At 41.7% G+C, this 20,099-nt stretch overlaps 1 protein-coding gene across 1 annotated transcript in view; it reads left to right on the forward strand.

The window, feature by feature from the left end:
- Positions 1-515: 515 nt before the first annotated feature.
- The window catches only part of trpc6 (transient receptor potential cation channel subfamily C member 6), a 126,202-nt gene continuing 106,618 nt past the window's right edge, over positions 516-20,099 (forward strand). The window contains exon 1 of the mRNA XM_033022362.1: positions 516-769. Coding sequence (XP_032878253.1) covers positions 633-769 — 137 coding nt within the window. The 5' untranslated portion in view covers positions 516-632. The remainder of the gene's footprint in view (positions 770-20,099) is intronic.

Here is a 20,099-nt window from a genome sequence, read left to right on the forward strand (position 1 = left end):
GGCTCAACCGGAACCGTAGATGTTGGACTTTTGCGCAGAACACCAAGATTATAACACCGCAGAACACCAAGATTGTGCAGTTATGGCTGCACAAGTTTGTTTGTGATTGATCATAATTCATCATGTCTTGGTAAACAAGCACCAAATATTAATGACAAGACCACCAGGATGTGGGAATGTGTTAAATTAATGTATCATTTCAGTGTTAGATTGATTTAACCTCATGGAAAATTGCAATCGTAAAATATGCTTTAATCAAATGAAACGATTAATTAACTATTAACTCTCTGACGTTAGACTAACTCCAGCCCTTTGTGTCTATCTTCAGGCTGCTTTATTTGTTCACCCTCCAGCCTCCCGTTCGTGTGAAGTCTCTGCTCTGACATGATCTGCGCCTTGTCAGTCAGTCAGTGCATTCTTGGTGTCAGTCCAGGTCCACACCAGCCTCAAACAGTGAGAGTCGTAGGAGACGTTTCGGACAAGAAAGTGTCCGCTCCACAAAGATATGTAAAATCTGACGCAGCCGGAGCGTCATTTGAGGACGACGCCAAATCACGGGCTGACTGGGATATAATTTGCTTGGCGAAAACGGTTCAAATCTAATAAATAGCCAGCCACAGGAGTGCGAGGAGATGGGCGAGAGGACGCCGAGGCTCTTTGCGAACAATCCGGCGACCTTTGCCAACTCAGCCCGCGGCAGAGACGATTACAGTCAAATGGACACAGCTTCCCATCGAGGCTACTACACACAGTATGGTCACTGTCCCTCGTAAGTATACAAACACGTGCCAATTTCCCCACCGATCAGATGTTTAATGCACTCTATCACCAGTTTCCAGCACTAAACTGAAGTTATCCTACAGAAGTAGCTTACCACCACCGAGTGTGACTGAGGAGTGAATGCATAATGCGATGTAAAGCGCCTTGAGTATTAGAAAGGCGCTATATAAATCCCATCCATTATTATTATTATTATCCTTGACGTGTGCGGTGGTTTATGAAGGTATCGAAATCTTTAGAGCATTGTTGCAGACTGTTTTGTGTACGTCTTATAGTCATAGAGTGATAGTGTGGAAACAGGCCCTTCGGCCCAACTTGCCCTCACCGGCCAACATGTCCCAGCTACCCTAGTCCCACCTGCCTGCGTTTGGACCATATCCCTTCAAACCTGTCCTATCCATGTACCTGTCCAGCTGTTTCTTAAGCGTTGGGGTAGTCCCAGCCTCAACTACCTCCTCTGGCAGCTTGTTCCATACACCCACCACCTATTTCTGTGAACAAGTTACCCCTCAGATTCCTATCAAATCTTTTCCCCTTCATCTTAAACCTATGTCTTCTGGTCCTCGATTCGTCTACACTGGGCTAGAGACTCTGTGCATCTAAATGTTTTCTGACCTCAAAAATGTTAATGTTGATATGCTAACGTTCCATATTGGGTGTGTGTTGTGTTACATAGAAACATAGAAAATAGGTGCAGGAGTAGGCCATTCGGCCCTTCGAGCCAGCACCACCATTCAATATGATCACAGCTGATCATCCAAAATCAGTTCCCCGTTCCTGCTTTTCCCCCATATCCCAAAGAACTATATCTAACTTTCTCTTGAATACATTGTATTGGTTGATTGTATTGGTTGATTAGTGGCATTATATCACCAATGTACCGGAACTATTTGGAGGGAGGGTTGCTTTTCTTCATCGAAATAACGAACAAGGCGTATTTTACACCTTCCGTCACCAGTGACAGATTGAAATGATTGGGGCCATAACCAGTAACATTCTCCAGTTTCTCCGGAACAGTTCATAATAGGCATGTTTTTTGTTCAATCGGAGTTTTAAGTATATATTTTGTTTAAACTCCTTTATGGTGACTATCTGTAAATATTCCAATATTGTTACTTCTGAAACCGCCGTCATGAACTTAGAAACAACCGATTTATAATCAGCCAAACCCAACGTGCTGGAGGAACTCAACTCAGTCCAGGCAGCATCGGGGTTGGGGATGGACAGACAACTTCCCCAAGTCTGAAGAAGGGTCCCGATCCGCCACGTTGCCTGCCCATTTTCCTCCCCAGATGCCGCATGACCCGCTTGAGTTCCTCCAGCACTTTGTGCCTTGTCTAGATTCCAACGCCTGCAGTTTCGTTTGACTCCAGCCGATTTATAATTGTTGGTTCGGAATTACTTGTCAGAGTCGTTGTGAGGCTGATCCTTCTTGGCTGTTATTTATGAACTAATAATCAATTCAGAGTCGTGAATTTGCGATACTGGTAACCAAGGGACTGTCAGCGGCGGCTATTAGAGTGAGGCTGACAGTTGCTCTCTGGAGTCAGGCTGCGCATGAATATAGCGTGCAAGCCCTGAATTGCTGATATTCAGCTTCTCACTTAACTGCACTTGTGTGGTCCTCCACGGTGCACAGAAATCGCTGCTATGGTGTGAATTTAACCAAATCGGTCACAAATCTAAACCAATTGAGCAATGTCGACGTCAGGAAAATGCACCTGTGCACGGCAGCCCAGTGGTCAGGCTGGAGTCCAGGATTGTAGCTATGTTTTCCCAATCAGGGATCCCATGTGACCCCTGCCTCTAGTAAAACAAAGCTTGAACATTTTACTTCGTTTTACTTCCCCTGCATGAAACGAAGATGAGCTTTCAATGGCTCGATATACCGAAACTAACAGAAACATCAGTGGTTATAGATCACCGATTTGATATGTGGATTATAATTCCTTCAAATAAAAAATTCAGGATATAATGGATCTTATTTTTGTGCCTTTCAACTTGTTTCTTATGATGGCTCGACTTTATCTCAACTGTAACTGAGTTTTTAATCCCTAATGAAGAAAACTCTCTGGCACTGACGAATTAAGTTAGCAATAAAGTCTTATTTAGACTTTAAGACTTAGAAAAACTTGTACATGCCTTTATTACTAGTAGGCTAGATTATTGTAACGGTCTCCTTGCAGGTCTTCCCGAAAAAAACTGTCAGCCAGCTACAGCTTGTCCAGAACGCTGTTGCTAGAGTTCTAACAAAGACCAAAAAATTTGAACACATTACACCAATTCTTAAATCCTTACATTGGCTCCCTGTATGTCAGATAATTGATTTCAAAATCCTGCTGCTCACCTATAAATCACTACATGGTTTAGGACCAAAGTATATCACTGACATGCTTCCACTATATAAGCCTTCTAGACCGCTAAGATCTTCTGAAACCAATCTGTTAGTGATTCCCAGAGTAAATACAAAACATGGGAAAGCAGAATTTAGTTACTATGCAACAAATAGCTGGAATAAACTTCCTGAAGATTTAAGACTTGCCTCAACTTTGAACACTTTTAAAACAAGACTGAAAACTTTTATGTTTACTTTAGCTTTCAGCTAAATCTTAACTACATTGCACTTATAACTTTTGCACTTTTTATAATACATTTTTAATTTTGCTTTTCTTTTCTTTTAATTCTTCTATTTTATTTCATTTTATAATTTCATTTTATTGTATGACATGTTTTTATGTGAAGCACTTTGAGTCTGCCTCGTGTATGAAATGTGATATACAAATAAAGTTGCCTTGCCTTGCCTTGCCTTATTTCAGAAAAAAAAAAAAATGCAGGTAAACAAAAAGAAAATTCATGGAAATTACACAAATTTATGGAACAACAGGCCATTTCGCACACAAAATTAATGTAGTTTGTTCAAGGAGGGCTTTTTGAACTATTCCTGCTCTGTGGTGGGTTTCTGCCTCAGTCTGGCAGTGAGTTCCAGATCCCTTCTCAATTCCCAACAAATTAATTTTGTTTTTTCTCACTATCCTCCAATCCTTCCATTAAAATCCATCCTGCCCCAACCCTCCCACCTCCTATTATTTATCTCTCTGGTATGGTCTTGATTTATTGTCACGTGTACAGAGTTATAGTGAAAAGTTTTTGTTTGTGTGCTTTCATATCATATGATTCACGAGTACATATGATGCACGAGTACAATCAAGCCACACACAGGTGCAACATGTAGTGCAAAGAGAGAAAGTCCAATGTCCACAATGAGGTAGGTTGGAAGATTGGGACTATAACCTAACTTATGCTCAGCAGTCTGATTACAGTGGAAAAGCAGCTGTTCCCAAGTCTGGTGGTACGTGTTCTCAAGCTTTTGTAACTTCTGCTTGTCAGGAGAGGGGAGAAGAGGGAATGACCAGGGTGAAATTCGTCCAGCCGTGTTGGCTGCTTTCCTGAAGCAACATGAAGTGTGGATGGAGTTGATAGTGATTTTCTGTTCTTTGTGATGGACTGGGTTATACACTTGACTCATTGCTATTTCTAGCAGTCTTGGACAGAGCTGTTCCTAAGCCTAGCTATGATGCAAGCTGATAGTATATGCTTTTTACAGTGCATCCATCGAAGTTGGTAAGTTACATTGGAAGCATGCTAAATATCCTTAGTTCCCTGCTGTGCCAGCTTCCTTGTAGGAGCCAGAACCAAAGCTTGTGAACCTTTCATATCTAGCTCCAGCTGCTGAAGGATTAAGATTACAAACATAGTTACCTTGCAAGTGTACTGGATAATGACATCCAAACCTTTAACACATGGCATTATTGCCCTCTGTTGAATTGCAAAAGACTTTTCAATGCCATAAGCTTAGATTCCTCTTAGCGAGTGTCTCTCTCAGGTTCATGTCCTCAAAATTGCCAACAAGTTTATTCCAGTTACTCTTGATAACACCATCTAGTTCCATCCCACATGGGCCATGAGGTTTGCTGCTGTCATCAGCAGAGCCACATGACATCTTCACCAACTGCTCCTCCTCACGCTCTTTAACTAAAAGAGGGAAATAGGACCTACTTGTTCACCATGTACTTTTATTCATCTCAGTTAAATCTCTGATTAGCCCTCTTTGGTTTAAAGAAAAGTGCCTCAACACGGGCAATCTTTTCTCATAATTAAACGTTTCCATCCTTGGAATTATCCTCCCATCCATAACATTGTGGCATCGCTGGGCCCTCATTCTACTGCTACTGTCAGGCCAGCAAATCACTACTGGTCCAGTGAGGAGAACTGATGGGCATGCTTGGAACACTAATTGGTATATCTCAAGTTGAAAGTTACACCACTGTACTATATATACATCTACGACAGATCAAAGTGGTCCCACAACCACTGGGTGAGATTGAAATCTGCAATCCTGCCACATGTAATTATGAATGATGGTCATTCATTTAGCTGCTAAGGGTTGGAGGGGCAAAAGCTCCAATAATGAATTGAATTGAATTTCCTTTATTGTCATTCAAACAAGTTTGAACGAAATTTCATACCATGCAGTCATGACAGAAAAAAGCAACAATTAACATAATTTACCACAAACATCCATCACAGTGAATCTCCAGGCACCTGTTCACTGTGATGGAAGGCAAATAGTCTTATCTCTTCCTTGCTTGTTCTCCCGCTGTCAGGCAGTCAAACTGTTGTGTCGAGGCGATCGAGGCTCTCGATGTTGGGTGATGATATATCCTGAGGCCGATTTTAAGCCCCGCGAACGGGCTGATTCAAACTCCGTAATTCGGGGCGGATGAAACTGCTGTTGCGGGAGCCCCCGAAAATCGGTCACCAACCAGGGACCTGCGAGCTCCCGATGTTACCGTCCACAGGACTCGTGGTCAAAGCCTCCGAAGCTCCAAAGTCGGGTCGCAGCTATAGCGCCACCACAGCCTCCAAAGTCAGCCATCTCCGTGATGGTGAGTCCACAGGCTCTGCCACCAGAGCCCCCAAAGTCGTTTCCAGTTGGAGGCCGCCAGCTCCACGATATTATACCTCAGCGCAGATGGAGACGGAGATACGACAAGGAAAAGGTCTCACCCCCGCTGAAGGAAGAGATTAAAAAAATGTTTCCCCCACCCCCCACATATCTACTGTATATTACTAAAAGTCTGATCTTGACCACTTCCTGTTGTTCTGTATATTGATTTTAGAAAGAACGCTGCCACTTTTGGCCATCTTAATCAGAATCCCACTCTGCTGCGCAGGACAAGAGGATTTTTCTCAATGATGAAAAATAAAAGCATTATTAGTGTTTAAAAAATGTTGAGATTCTTTCTCCTGAAGGCTACGCCCCTTCCGGAGGGACTATAAAACCCAGAAGTGTTGAGTGCCTCAGTCAGTCTCTGCAAGATGGTGGAGTGAGAGGATCATGTCTCTCAGTCTGAGTTGTGAATAACACTGAACACATGTCTACTAAACTGTGAGTGGTTTTACTGACCTGTCAGTGCCCTTAATGTGGTTTGAAAATATAGTTTGGAAATGCCAACGCTGTGTTGCCCTTGGTTTGGAAATTCTAAAGCTGTGTTGCTTTTGGTTTGGGAATGCTAAAGCTGTGTTGCCTTTGGTTTGGAAATGCTAATGCTGTGTTGCTTTTGGTTTTTAAATGCTAAAGCTGTGTTGCCTTTGGTTTGGAAATGCTAAAGCTGTGTTGCCTAATTAAACTTGCCTTGCCTAATTAAAGTTGCCTTACCTAATTAAAGTTGCCTTGCCTAATTAAAGTTGCCTCGCCTAATTAAAGTTGCCTTCTATATAATTAAAAGTCTAATCTTGACCACTTTCTGTTTGCGCTTTATATTGATTTTAGAAAAAATGCTACCACGTACGGCTGTGATTTTTAGCCATCTCAGAGTCCTCCTCCGTTCATCAGGTGCTGAGGATTTTTCCCATCGATGAAAAATAAAAGAGTTATTAGTGTTAAAAAATGTTGAGATTCTCTCTCCTGTCAATCACGCCATGAAGGCCACACCCTTTCTGGTGGGAGGGGGCGAGGGACTATAAAACCAGAAGTGCGGGCATGGCTCAGTCTCTGCAAGATGGAGGAGGGAGAGGTCACGACTCACTCTCTTTAGTGGCCTTGCACCCTGCTTGAAATGGTATGAAACTGCACTTGAATTTGGTGGTCTTGCACCCTGCTGGAAGTGGTAAGAAACTGCACTTGAATTTGATGGCCTTGCACCCTGCTTGAAATGGAATTTCAAGGAATAACCGTGAGTCAACTGCCAGCCCACCAGCCATGAGTGAGTTTAACATCAGAGGATAGTTGGAATCTGTTTGAGCATGAACTCTCACAGCAGTTAAGATGAGAACTTGATTTGCTAAGGAATAGAAACCTATGGACCAAATGTTGGTAAATGGGATTAACATAGATAGGTACTTGATGGTTTACATGGATATATTTGGATGAAGGGCCTGTTTCCTTACCGCATGATTCTATGAATTTCTGACTCCATGATTAGAATAATCTTGCAAATTGTAGTGCAGTGGTAGTGTTGCTGCCTTACAGCACCAGAGACCCCGGTTCGATCCTGACCTCGGGTGCAGTCCGTACAGTTTGTACGTTCTCTCCGTGACCGCAAGGGTTTTCGCCGGGTGCTCCGGTTTCCTCCCACACTCCAAAGACGTACAGGGCTGTATGTTAATTGGCTTTGGCAAATTGTTCCCAGTGTATAGGATAGTGCTAGTGCATGGGGATCACTGGTCGCAGCAAGCTCAATGGGCCAACGGGTCTGTTTCCGCACTGTATCTCTAAACTAAACTAAATTCATTTGTTTTATGTTGTTCATTATATGATAACTGTCAACCAGGAAAATAGAGGAACTTGACTGCCAGTTCTTTGTATTACACCAACTGTTTCATAATGGCATGTTGGTGCTGCAGATTATTGGTTCAATGTTCCAGTGACTCAAGGATTGGTCCCAACCTCAGTATATCTGTGTAGAGTTTGCACATTCTCCCTGTGACTGTTAGGGTTTCCCACCAAGTTCTCTGGTTACTTCCACATCCCAAATATTTCCTGGTAGATTGATTGAAGACAGCAAATTACTCCTGAGTGTAAGACAAATAGCTGGTAAAATGATGTTGATGAGCACGCAAAAGAGAATAAAGTAGCAATGTTACAAAATGTTGAGATTTTAAAAATCAAGTCTGTAATTTATCCCATCAGATAAAGCATAAAAAGGAAGTTTAATTTGACACCTAATTCACTTTCATATCTCATGTATTTAAAAAGTTATGGCCATTTTCATACTCGGAAATTAGCATCTTGTTCCCTATTGATTTTCTATGGACGTAACAAAAAAGCTGTGATCGTGGACAGTCAAAAGCCCATAACTTTCTTAAAAATTAAGAGAACTGAATGAAATTTTCAGTTATCATAGATTGAACCATTCTGAAACAAATATAAAATAATCTTACTTGGATGACCTGAAATTAAAGCATATAATTAGTTAGTTACCCAATTGTAGCTAATTTCAAACTTCAATTACTAGATCTAAACATCTATCCATTTCTTAATAAATGATTAACATTTTTAAATAGCCTAAGTGTGCAAATAATATTCATAAATAATTCACAATAAAACATGATTTTTAAATCTAATTTACATTAATTTATAGGCCAAATGGAAGGAATTTAGTGTTTAATTGCTGTAAATTAAAGTCCATTTTAAATCAGCTTTCTAGTGGGATCCTGTGAACGCGCTGGTTTAGAACGTTCACATTGCGGTAGATTTGTGCCCTCAAATGCCCAGAAAAATACTGCGGGATATAATGGGCCCAAAATGAGCTACTCGCAATATTAAACTTTGTATAAAGGGATCTTAAGAAGCCCTTTTTAATGTAAAAATAAGCTACATACCTTCTGTGGTTTGCTCTATGGGACCCTGACGGCTGTCGGTGGTCGCGGGTTTAGAGATTGATTTTTAAACTACTATAACTATTATCCAAGGCCTTTAAAACTAATAATAGCTTTTGCGACGGGGTCTTCCAGCGATTTTTCGTTAATAATTAACAAGGCTGAACATCTTCGATTTGAACAGCCTAGAGAAAATCGTGTTTTAAACCCGCCCCCCTCTACACGGCGCCAAAATTGCGCACACCCGCAGCGACAGATTTTCAGCGACGCTTCAGGTAGGCTTTGCAACATACCTAAATAAAGGGCCTGTCCCACGGCGATTTTTTCGGCGACTGCCGGCGTCATATCAGTGTCGCCAAAAGATTTTGAACATTTCACGCCGCGTCACTGCCACAAATTTTTCAGTGACCTGATACGTCAGTCAATGATGCCGGCAGTCATCGAAAAAAATCGCCAAGTGGGACAGGCCCTTTCGTTATTGGATTGTCGGGAAATCAGAAGAGGGGAATGGGACTTCTAGATATGCTCTTCTGAAAGTTGACCTGGACCCTGTGGGCCTCATGGTCTTTTCAGTGTGATAATTAAGCTCAGAAGAGACAACATTTAATCGTGGAAATTGCTTGGAGCTGACCTCTCGATGTGTAGTCAACTTCCATCTACTCACGCCCAAACCCAAATTTGAGGATGCAAGGGTTGTTATTGTTACTGATTCTGGATCAAGGACTCAGACAAGTGTCACACCATGGTTCCTACATGTACTGTAGGTAAACAGAATAGATTGAGCCACTCGGCCAAATCAGTTTCATAAAATAAATTCTGATTTAGTCCTTCAGTATAATTATCATTTAGCAATTGTTCAGTGCAAGCTGTGCTAGTCTGATAAACAGTAAGCTCATCTTTAATTTGTATCTGCATCATGATGTGAATTCAATACCCTTGCATAGTGTACCTCACATCTGCTTCCTGTCCTTGTAGACCATTATGTTTTCATATTTACTGATTTGGTGTAATTAGTTATGGTTTAAAATAATTTAGAATACTGTATAACAGTTCAAATAGTTTTAAATGCAAAATGTGATTAAACCTTCATGCCTGTCAATAATAATCAGTAATGCCTGCAAATGCTTGTATTCAAAGATGATGATTAATTTTGATTTTAATCTTTAAGGATCGTGGGTTCTTTGCAGTCCAGTGTCAATCATGTGTTGTGTCATTTGTTTTTCTAATAGCTGCTCTTTCATGTTATCCAACATTAAGCTAGCCACGAACCAACAATGTAAGCAACAAACAGAAGAAATAGACACAAAAAGCTGGAGTAACTCAGCGGGACAGGCAGCATCTCTGGAGAGAAGGAATGGGTGACGTTTCGGGTCTCGAGAGATGCACCTCCAGGAGATGCTGCCTGTCCCGCTGAGCTACTCTAGCTTTTTGTGTCTATCTTCGGTTTAAACCAGCATCTGCAGATCCTTCTTACACAGAAAAGAAATGAAACCAGATTCCATAAAAGGACACCATAGAATTTGATCTGCCACTCTGGACTATTATTGTTATTATTGCACTATTTTTTGTTTGTTTTTTATGTGTACGTATGTGTGTGTGTGTGCATATATACAGTATATGTATGTATACATGTATATATGTCCCAGCTCCTCCAAAGACTACAGACCAGTGGCTCTGACTTCCCACATCATGAAGTCCCTAGAGAGGCTGGTGCTCACTCACCTGCAGCCCCTGGTTAAACCCTGCCTGGACCCCCTGCAGTGTGCTTACCAAACAAAGATGGGGGTTGAGGACGCCATCATCCACCTGCTCCATCTTTCCTATGTTCACCTGGATAAGCCGGGAAGCTCTGTGAGAGTCATGCTTTTTGACTTCTCCGGTGCTTTTAACACCACCTGGCCTGCACTGCTAGGAAGCAAACTGACGAAGATGCGGGTGGATGCTCCAATGGTGTACTGGATCACCAACTACCTGACTGGACGACCACAGTATTTCAGGCTACAGAACTGTGTCTCAGACATGGCAGTGAGCAACACAGGGGTCCCTCAAGGGACGGTCCTCTCTCCCTTCCCGTTCCCCATCTACACCACGGATTCAGATATAATTCGGACTCCTGCCACATGCAGATGTTTTCGGATGACTGCAGTTGTGGGCTGCATCAGTGAGAGTATGGAAGCTGAATACAGAGGTGTAGTCAACGACTTTGATAAGTGGTGTGGGCTGAATCACCTTCTGGGGTAAATACAGTTCTATTGTATTGTATTGTAATGTGTTGTATTGTATTGTATGTATGTATATATGTATACTAGACCATTGGGTCCCTGTCACATGGGAGGCCTGGTCCCCAATGCAATATTCCACCACTCTCCCATAGCCCCCATGGGAGGCCTGGTCCCCCAACACAACCCGTTCCTCAACACAAGATTCCACCACTCACCCGTTCCCCCAACGCAACCCATTCCCCCAACACAATATTCCAGCACTTACCCATAGCCCCCAACTGCGCAGGGCAGCTCATTTCCCCTTATTCACTCTCCCTAATTAAACTTTTAAAAAAATCTTGCTGCCAGGTATATACTTGCTGCCAGGAAAATTAAAAAAAGGGATTGCAACTTTGTAGCTTGCAATTGCACTTGCTAGTGCTGGCAGGACTGAGTGTCCCTGGATTGCGCATTGTAGCGGGTAGAGGGCTGTCCCACTGCGGCAACCTAATTCGCGATTTAGGAGAGTTTGATAAAATGCCATGTTGAAGACCTCCTTCGACTATGTAGAAGACCTCCTTTGACCTCTTTCTACTATGTTGAAGACTAGCTATGACTAGCTTTGGGAAAATTGGACTCCGAATAGTGGAGAGTGAAGACGACCTCCTTCGATCTCCTTCGACCTCCCTTCGACCTCCCTTCGACTATGTTGAAAACTATCTACGACTACCTTCGACTATCTTCGACTACCCTCGATTACCTACGTATAACATGCCGACCTACTACGACCTACTTCGACTAAACCTATGAGTTAAAAAAGTATTAATTTTTTCCATGGCGACCTTTTATTACTCGCGGGCATTTTTCAACGTTGAAAAATACGCTGAGGCCTCGAGTATGTGGGGACTACCCTCGAGCATGAAGGAGAGATACAAAGACCTCCTAGGACCTCGTGTTTGGGAGCTCCCCCGACCACGGGAGGACAACAGAGGAGGACGACTGAATTTTTGGAGCCTTCCCTCACAGTGGGAATTTGATCCCGCTGTGTGGGGATGTCTGTGTTAAAAAAAAAAATGATTGTGTCCTGTGCTCTTTATTATTTATTTGTATGGCTGTATGGCGACCACACATTTCACTGTACCAATTGGTACATGTGATAAATAAATGTATCTCGTTGACCATGCTGCGAGTATGAGTCGAGGGCAAACTCACCAGAACTCGCGGATTAGGTCGCTGCAGTGAGACAGCCTCTTAGGGTTACAATCCTATTGTGAAGTCATAGCTGCCGAGGGAAGAATTTTTTCTCAAATTTGTTGTTTTTTTTTCATTTGAAAATGTGAATAACTTGTGAACTATACCATCAATCTGAACGATCACCACAAACCACCACAGAACAATGGTGAGTAAGGTGGTGCAAAAATATTAGCGTTGTCGTGTACTGTTTTGGCGTAGTTCCGAGATCATATTTACAGACACACACACGTACGCATAGAAACAAACAAGATGAGAGTTTTAGTAATATACATAGATATATGTGTATGTATGGGTGGGTACGTGTACATATATGGACATTGTATTCTCGTTTATTATATTGTTTAGAGTGTGCTATGTTTACTTATTCTGTTGTGCTGCAGCAAGTAAGAATTTAATTGTTCTATCTGGGACATATGACAATAAAACACTCTTGACTCTTGGACCACTCAGTCTTGCTTCTTAGGTCCTTATTAACAGTGGGCACAGATTTGAAGGCCTAATGGGAAAACTGATTGAAGACACGGTGGCCAAGTAAGCATAACGCTTTGTTTGTGAAGACAGAATTTGGCAGGGTGAGAGGTGAACAGCCCAAACTAGCAACATGTTTGAATAAAATGTAACATGGCTTTGTTTCATAACAAATTGTGAGAAATTCACAGCAGCCAAATTGCTCAAGAAATAGGTAAATAATAGTAAATTATTATACTTAAAATATTCTTGAATTTAAATCTAATTTGTTTAAATTGGTAAAGTGCCTGTCCCACTTTCACGACCTAATTCACGACCTTTTTTACTCGTGGACATTTTTCATCAGGCTAGAAAAACGCCCCGACCTACTTGATCCCACGAGTGCCTACTAATAGCAACACAACCTATCTACGACCTCCTACGACCTCGTGACGACCATGCTGCGAGACACGAGTCAAGGGCAAACTCGGCAGAGGTCGTGAATTAGGTCGTGAAAGTGGGACTTGCCCTTAAGGCTTCAGTATTGTCAATGTTTCCATGCTGTATATCAAAACTAAGCTAATATTTAAGTCTAAAAATAAGCTTAAACTTAAGGATTGATCAATTGAATTACTATAATGGAATTCAGTTTAATCTTTAAACCGTATAGACTTAAATTTATGCAAAAGAATCAATAGCTTTCTAATAGTCTGTCTTTTCAACTTTAGTTAGCAATCTGTTTTTTAATCAAATTTTTACTTAACAAGATTATTACATATGTGAATAATTTTGCTGTTAAAGTGACTTAATAATTTGCTGTGCAATTATCAGATCAGTGAGACTGCCTAATAATATTTTGAGCACCTCAGAAATGCATTAGCCATGAAAAAGTGGGAAAAAAGGTATGTGGTGCATTCTTTAATTGCACCACATTGGGGGGTGCACAAAACACTCATGTAACAGCTCCAGTTGCCATCAATTGATCGAGAGTGCATATTCTCTTGTGGAAATAAACTTATACCAACATGCCTATGGCTTGTGCACCTGATACACTCTCGATCAATTGATGGCAACTGGAGCAGTTACACAAGTGTTTTGTGCGCTCCAAATAGGCCTGGAGTCAGGTGAATGAAAATCAAGCCACAGCTCCCACTCCTAATCTCTACTGCTGTCTGAACCACAATGCAAGGAGGTACTGAGAAGGTCAAGCTAGGCCATCGTGTTCTCCACTGCCACACTTGATTTTTAGATTCACTCATGAAGAAAGAAGTCAGGAAAGGGTTAGACTGTACATCAGTGCAAGACTTGTGAAGAGAGGCGACGACAAGAGAAGACAAAAGAAAAATGTGAGGATAACATGTTGTCAATAATAGCACTCTGGTGCCAAGCTGCATGCAATTACGTGTAGGAAGGAACTGCAGATGCTGGTTTACACGGAAAATAGACATAAAATGCTGGAGTAACTTAGCGGGACAGGCAGCATCTCTGGAGAAAAGGAATGGGTGACATTTCAGGTCGAGACTGAAGAAGGGTCTCGACCCGAAACATCACCCATTCCTTCTCTCCAGAGATGCTGCCTGTCTCACTGAGTTACTCCAGCATTTTTTGTCTGTCTGCAATTACGTGTTCTGTAATTTGAACATCAATCTAAACTCATCAGCTAGTTATACAGCGAATTGTTATTGTGAGCACCGCAGCTTCCTTATCCCTTACAAGGGTACTCCCAGTGCCAGTCAACACGAACTCATGTTAAAAGACATAGAAAGATGTAAGGTAAGAAAATGACTGAATGTTTATTTTGTGATGCTGTTGTTCCACTGTCCAATGGGGAGTTACCATTTAAATCACAACAAATAGCTTTCCACTGAAAATATAGTATTTCATCATTTGAACATAGCAAAATGAATAATTAAAAAAAACCCTAAACTTGTTGGGTATAGCATGGATTTTATGCACAGTTGTTGGACTTCATATTCACAATTACTCATAATTGTGTTATCATGGATTGGATTCCATGTGTCATTTTTCATACACTTTTATTTTCTGTCACTGAGAGAATTTCAGAACCAATTTCCACTGTTTCTTGGATCCCATGGGTCATTAATGCTTTCCACAGTCTGCAATGTCAGACATTGTCAAATGTTTTGCAAATATCCATGTTTTTTAGTTTTTCGTTTTATAGGGATACAGTGCGGAAATAGGCCCTTCGGCCGACCGGGTCCGCGCCGACCAGCAATCCCCGCACATTAACACTATCCTATACATACTAGGGACAATTTTTTACACATACTCTAAGCCAATTAACCTACCTTACATACCTGTACGTCTTTGGAGCGTAGGAGGAAATTGAAGATCTCGGAGAAAACCCACGCGGTCATGGAGAACGTACAAACTCCGAACAAACTCCAAACAGCAGGCAGTGAAGAAAGTGAATGGCATGTTGGCCTTTATAACAAGAGGAATAGAATATTGGAGCAAAGAGGTCATTCTGCAGTTGTACAGAGCCCTAGTGAGACAACACCTGAAGTATTGTGTATAGTTTTGGTCCCCTAATTTGAGGAAGGACATTCTTGCTATTGAGGGAGTGCAGCGTAGGTTTACAAGGTTAATTCCCGGGATGGCCGGACTGTCATATGCTGAGAGAATGGAGCAGCTGGGCTTGTACACTCTGGAGTTTAGAAGGATGAGAGGGCATCTCATTGAAACATATAAGATTGTTAAGGGTTTGGACATGCTATAGGCAGGAAACATGTTCCTGATGTTGGGGGAGTCCAGAACCAGGGGCCACAGTTTAGGAAAAAGGGGTAAACCCATTTAGAATGGAGACGAGGAAACACTTTTTCTCACAGAGAGTGGTGAGTCTGTGGAATTCTCTGCCTCAGAGGGCGGTGGAGGCAGGTTCTCTGGATACTTTCAAGAGAGTGCTAGATAGGGCTCTTAAAAATAGCGGAGTCAGGGGATATGGGGAGAAGGCAGGAACGGGGTACTGATTGGGGATGATCAGCCATGATCACATTGAATCGCGGTGCTGACTCGAAGGGCCAAATGGCCTACTCCTGCACCTATTGTCTATTGTCTATTGTCTATTGACTGCACCCGTAGTAGTGATTGAACTTGGGTCTCTGGTGCTGCACGCACTGTAAGGCAGCAACTAGCGCTGCGCCACCGTGTTGTTACTTTAAACACTGATTTTTCCTAAATGAATCCATGTTGAATGTTTCTTGATTAAACTCTGTCATTTAAAATGAATGTACTGTATCTTAAGGCTTTTGAATTGATTTTCATAACTTACCACCACTGCAATTAAATTAACTGGGCTGAAATTGCTTGATTCGTCCCTTCCACCATTTTCAAACAATGGTATAAAATTTATAGTCCTCTAATCCTATGACACTACTTGCTTTGTTCTGTTAACAGCCTGGGATAAATTTCATGTGGGTAAGGCAAACTCCACGTAAAGTTGCCAAACCCTATAAAACGTCCACTATTACCATTTTTTATTGTCATTCAATATTTTGTCTTGGATTGCTTAAGTACAATATCAACATAATCCCCTCCTGCCCCTGACCATTTATGATCACTACATGTTTTTTATTTCCTCATTTATCCTTGGGCTCTTTGGAATATTGAAAACTTTGGATTTTCTTTGATGTTACTTGCAATATCTTTCATGTTATCATTTTACTTTTGTGAGGCAGATAGAAAGGCTTGATGGTACACAAAATAATTCCCATGGCTAGGCAAGAGGGCATAGGTTTATAGGTAGGGAAGGTTCATAGAGAATTTGAGAGAACATGTTTGCACACAGAGTGTGGTTGGAGTATGGAAGATGCTGCCTGAAGAGGTGGTCGGGGTAGAAACACCCACATTGAAGATCCACCTCGATAACTATATCGCCAAAGCAAGGAGGTCTACTGACCTAAAGCACGTGGATGGCATTAGAGTTCATAGGCACAGTGGGTGACATGGACATGGTGGGCTAAAACACCTGTTTCTGTGTTGTAGGGCTCTGTTCATCTATGACTATTTGTATTCACCTCACAATTTACAAGCGCGCCCATATTTGTGACATTGACAGTTCAATCTCACCATCAGGATGATTATTGTTCTCACTATTTTCCCTCTAATCCTACTACCAAATATGTTAAATCCATATCCCCTCTGCTAAGTTTTAGGTTTTCTTTGATATTTATCCATCCTAGCACCTAGTTATTTCAGCCTTCTCCTTTCCATTGAACACAACCCAGCCTATGCCGTTTTTCCTCAGCTGATATTTTCCAGTGCTGGCACAATCCTCGTAAATTTAATCCACACCCTCTCCAGTGCAGTAACATCTTTCTAAATTGTGCCCATTACTCAGGCTGTGTTCCAACCAGTGCTTTGTACAACTTGAGCATTACTTCTCTGCTTTAATGTTCTATGCTTTGACTAATAAAACCCCCATTACCTTGAAGGCTCTGTGGACTTGCCAATCCTCAGTATTCACCCATTCATTGTGTAGTCTTTACCTTGTTGCATCTCCTTGAAAGTATAACCTCAAACTCCATTGGATTTATTATTTATATTTTTTGCTGTGCACTGTTCATTTCAATCATCTATTGAGCTTAGGTTAGAAACCCAGAATAGAAAGAGGCCTTTCGGCCCACCGCATTCATGCCAATCATCGATCATCTGTTCTATATCATCACAATTTCTCATCCACATCCCACACATTAGGACCAATTTTTCAAAGAGCAATAAAACTACAAGCCTGCATATCATGGAATGTGGGAAGAAACTTGATCACTGTGAGAAAACCCACACGGTCATAGGGAGAACATGCAAACTCCAGACAGACAGCACCTGATGTCATGAATAAACTTTATTCTCTGGCACTGTGAGGTAGAAGCTCGACCTGTTGAGCCTTTGAACCACCCATTTACACTACTAAGTATCTTGATGGTTTATTCTTAGGTTTTATTGTTCATTGGCTGGTCAGGCCTGTGCTGTATATGGATGACAGCTGGGGACATTGTGCTTTTCAATGAAATGATATAAAAACACATATAATTTTATAACTTGCAAGATACTATTTGAATATTATTGACAACATTGTACAGAGTGTAAATCATGAACAAAAGATTTTTGGTTTCATAAGGCCATAAGGTCATAAGTGTAGGAATAGAATTAGGCCATTCGGCACATCAAGTCTACTCCGCCATTCAATCGTGGCTGATCTATCTCTCCCTCCTAACCGCATTCTCTTGCCTTCTCGCAATAACCTATGACATCTGTACTAATCAAGAATCTATCTATCTCTGCTTTGAAAATATCCACAGACTTGGCCCCCACAGCCTTCTGTGGCAAAGAATTCCACTGATTCACTACCCTCTGACTAAAGAAATTTCTCCTCATCTCCTTCCTAAAAGAAAGTCCTTTAATTCTGAGGCTATGACCTCTAGTCCTCGACTCTCCCACTAGTGTAAACGTCCTCTCCACATCCACTCTATCCAAGCCTTTCACTATACTGCAAGTTTCAATGAGGTCCCCCCTCATTCTTCTGAACTCCAGTGAGTACAGGCCCAGTGCCGACAAAAGCTCATCAAAGGTAAACCTACTAATTCCTGGGATAATTCTTGTAAACCTCCTCTGGACCCTCTCCAGAGCCAGCACATCCTTCCTCAGATATGGTGCCCAAAATTGCTCACAATATTCCAAATGCAGCCTTAACAGCGCCTTATAGATCCTCAGCATTACATCCCTATTTTTGTATACAAGCCCTCTTGAAATAAATGCTAGCATTGAGTTTGCTTTCTTTACTACCGATTCGACATGCAGATTAACTTTTTGGGAATCCTGAACCAGAACTCCCAAGTCCCTTTGCATCTCCGATTTCTGGATTCTCTCCCTATTTAGAAAAGGTTCTACGCCTTTATTCCTACTACCAAAATGCATGAATCCACACTTTGCTACACTATATTCCATCTGCCATTTCTCTGTCCACTCTCCCAATCTGTCCAAGTCCTTCTGCAGAGTCCCTGGTTACTCTACACTACCTGCTCTTCCACCTATTTTCGTATAATCCAAAAACCTGGCCACAAAGCCTTCAATCTCCTCGTCCAAATCATTAAGAAATGACGTGAGGAGTAGTGGCCTCAGCACCGACCCATGTGAAGTAAAATCAGTACTAATACTATTTGAGATGGTGCGCAATGTACTAGTCAAAAATAGTCTTAGAATCTTTTTCATAACGAAGGCAACATACCATCCTGGTCTCATTTGCTGTCGTAGAATGTCCTGTCTATGCCTCTAACTAAAGTCTCCTATCACTGTGGGACTGTCGGACCTTTTCCTTCCCTGCTGCGCCTAAGAGCCAGGCCCAAGAGCACAGGCTGGACCACAGCTGCTGCCCTCCCCTTTGCTCCACCACAACAATATCCACAACAATAGGTTGTGTATGAAAACCCACCACCCGTTGCTTCAAACAAAGCCTCCTTATAATCGAAACACAACTTTCTCTCCACTGAATTTGCAAATATGCCCTCTCTCCTCAAAATGGTTGCTAACCGCGCTCTCCAGATGTTTCTGCACTGCAGTATGTGTTTTCTTGATGAGATAATGTCAGCAAATTCAACCAGGGTCATGTCATAATTGCTCATTACAACTAGTAGTTGGTGACATTCAGTTGGGAGAGCAGACACTCAGTCCCCACACAGCTTTGGTCTGAGCATGAAGCATAATCACAGGATAGAAAGTGACGAAAATAAAAAATCATCACACCAAACTGAGCTGCTGATTAGCAATGGGAATAGACTGGAATAAAACAGCCTTACTCTGAATCGATAAACATGCAAAGTGCTTCTGAATGTTCAACATCACCTTCAATCCTAAAAGTGAACTTCCTCACCTTGAATTGCATGCAAAACAAATGCCTGATTATAGGAACATAGAAGCATAGAAAATAGGTGCAGGAGGAGGCCATTTGGCCCTTCGAGCTTGCACCGCCATTCATTGTGATCATGGCTGATCATCCACAATCAGTAACCCGTGCCTGCCTTCTCTCCATATCCCTTGATTCCGCTAGCCCCTAGAGCTCTATCTAACTTTCTTTTAAATTCATCCAGCGAATTGACCTCCACGGACCTTGTGGCAGAGAATTCCACAAATTCACAACTCTCTGGGTAAGAAAGTTTTTTTCTCATCTCAGTTTTAAATGGCCTCCCCTTTGAAGACTGGCAAAAGCAAGAAATATCTGCTGATATCAAACAAGGCTTTAATGCTATCTTAATAGCCTCGTGTAAACCAAAATAGACAAGCATCATTTGAAGTAATGAAAAGCATTGTTCCTTTTAGCAATGAGAATTCTTTTTGGAAGTGGCTGTGAATGCTTTTCAGCAAAGATTGGAAAAATGCTGTCGAAATGGGGGTAATTTTAGTGCAAATCAAGGATGTGGAGGATCAGCATTGATATCAAAAGAAATAGAAAATGGATGAGATGCAAAACTGGCTGCTGGTTTTCTAACTTATTTTATAATATTGCATGAAGACAAACTTACC

Source organism: Amblyraja radiata, chromosome 6 (genome assembly GCF_010909765.2).
Source record: "Amblyraja radiata isolate CabotCenter1 chromosome 6, sAmbRad1.1.pri, whole genome shotgun sequence".
Lineage (NCBI taxonomy): Eukaryota > Metazoa > Chordata > Chondrichthyes > Rajiformes > Rajidae > Amblyraja > Amblyraja radiata.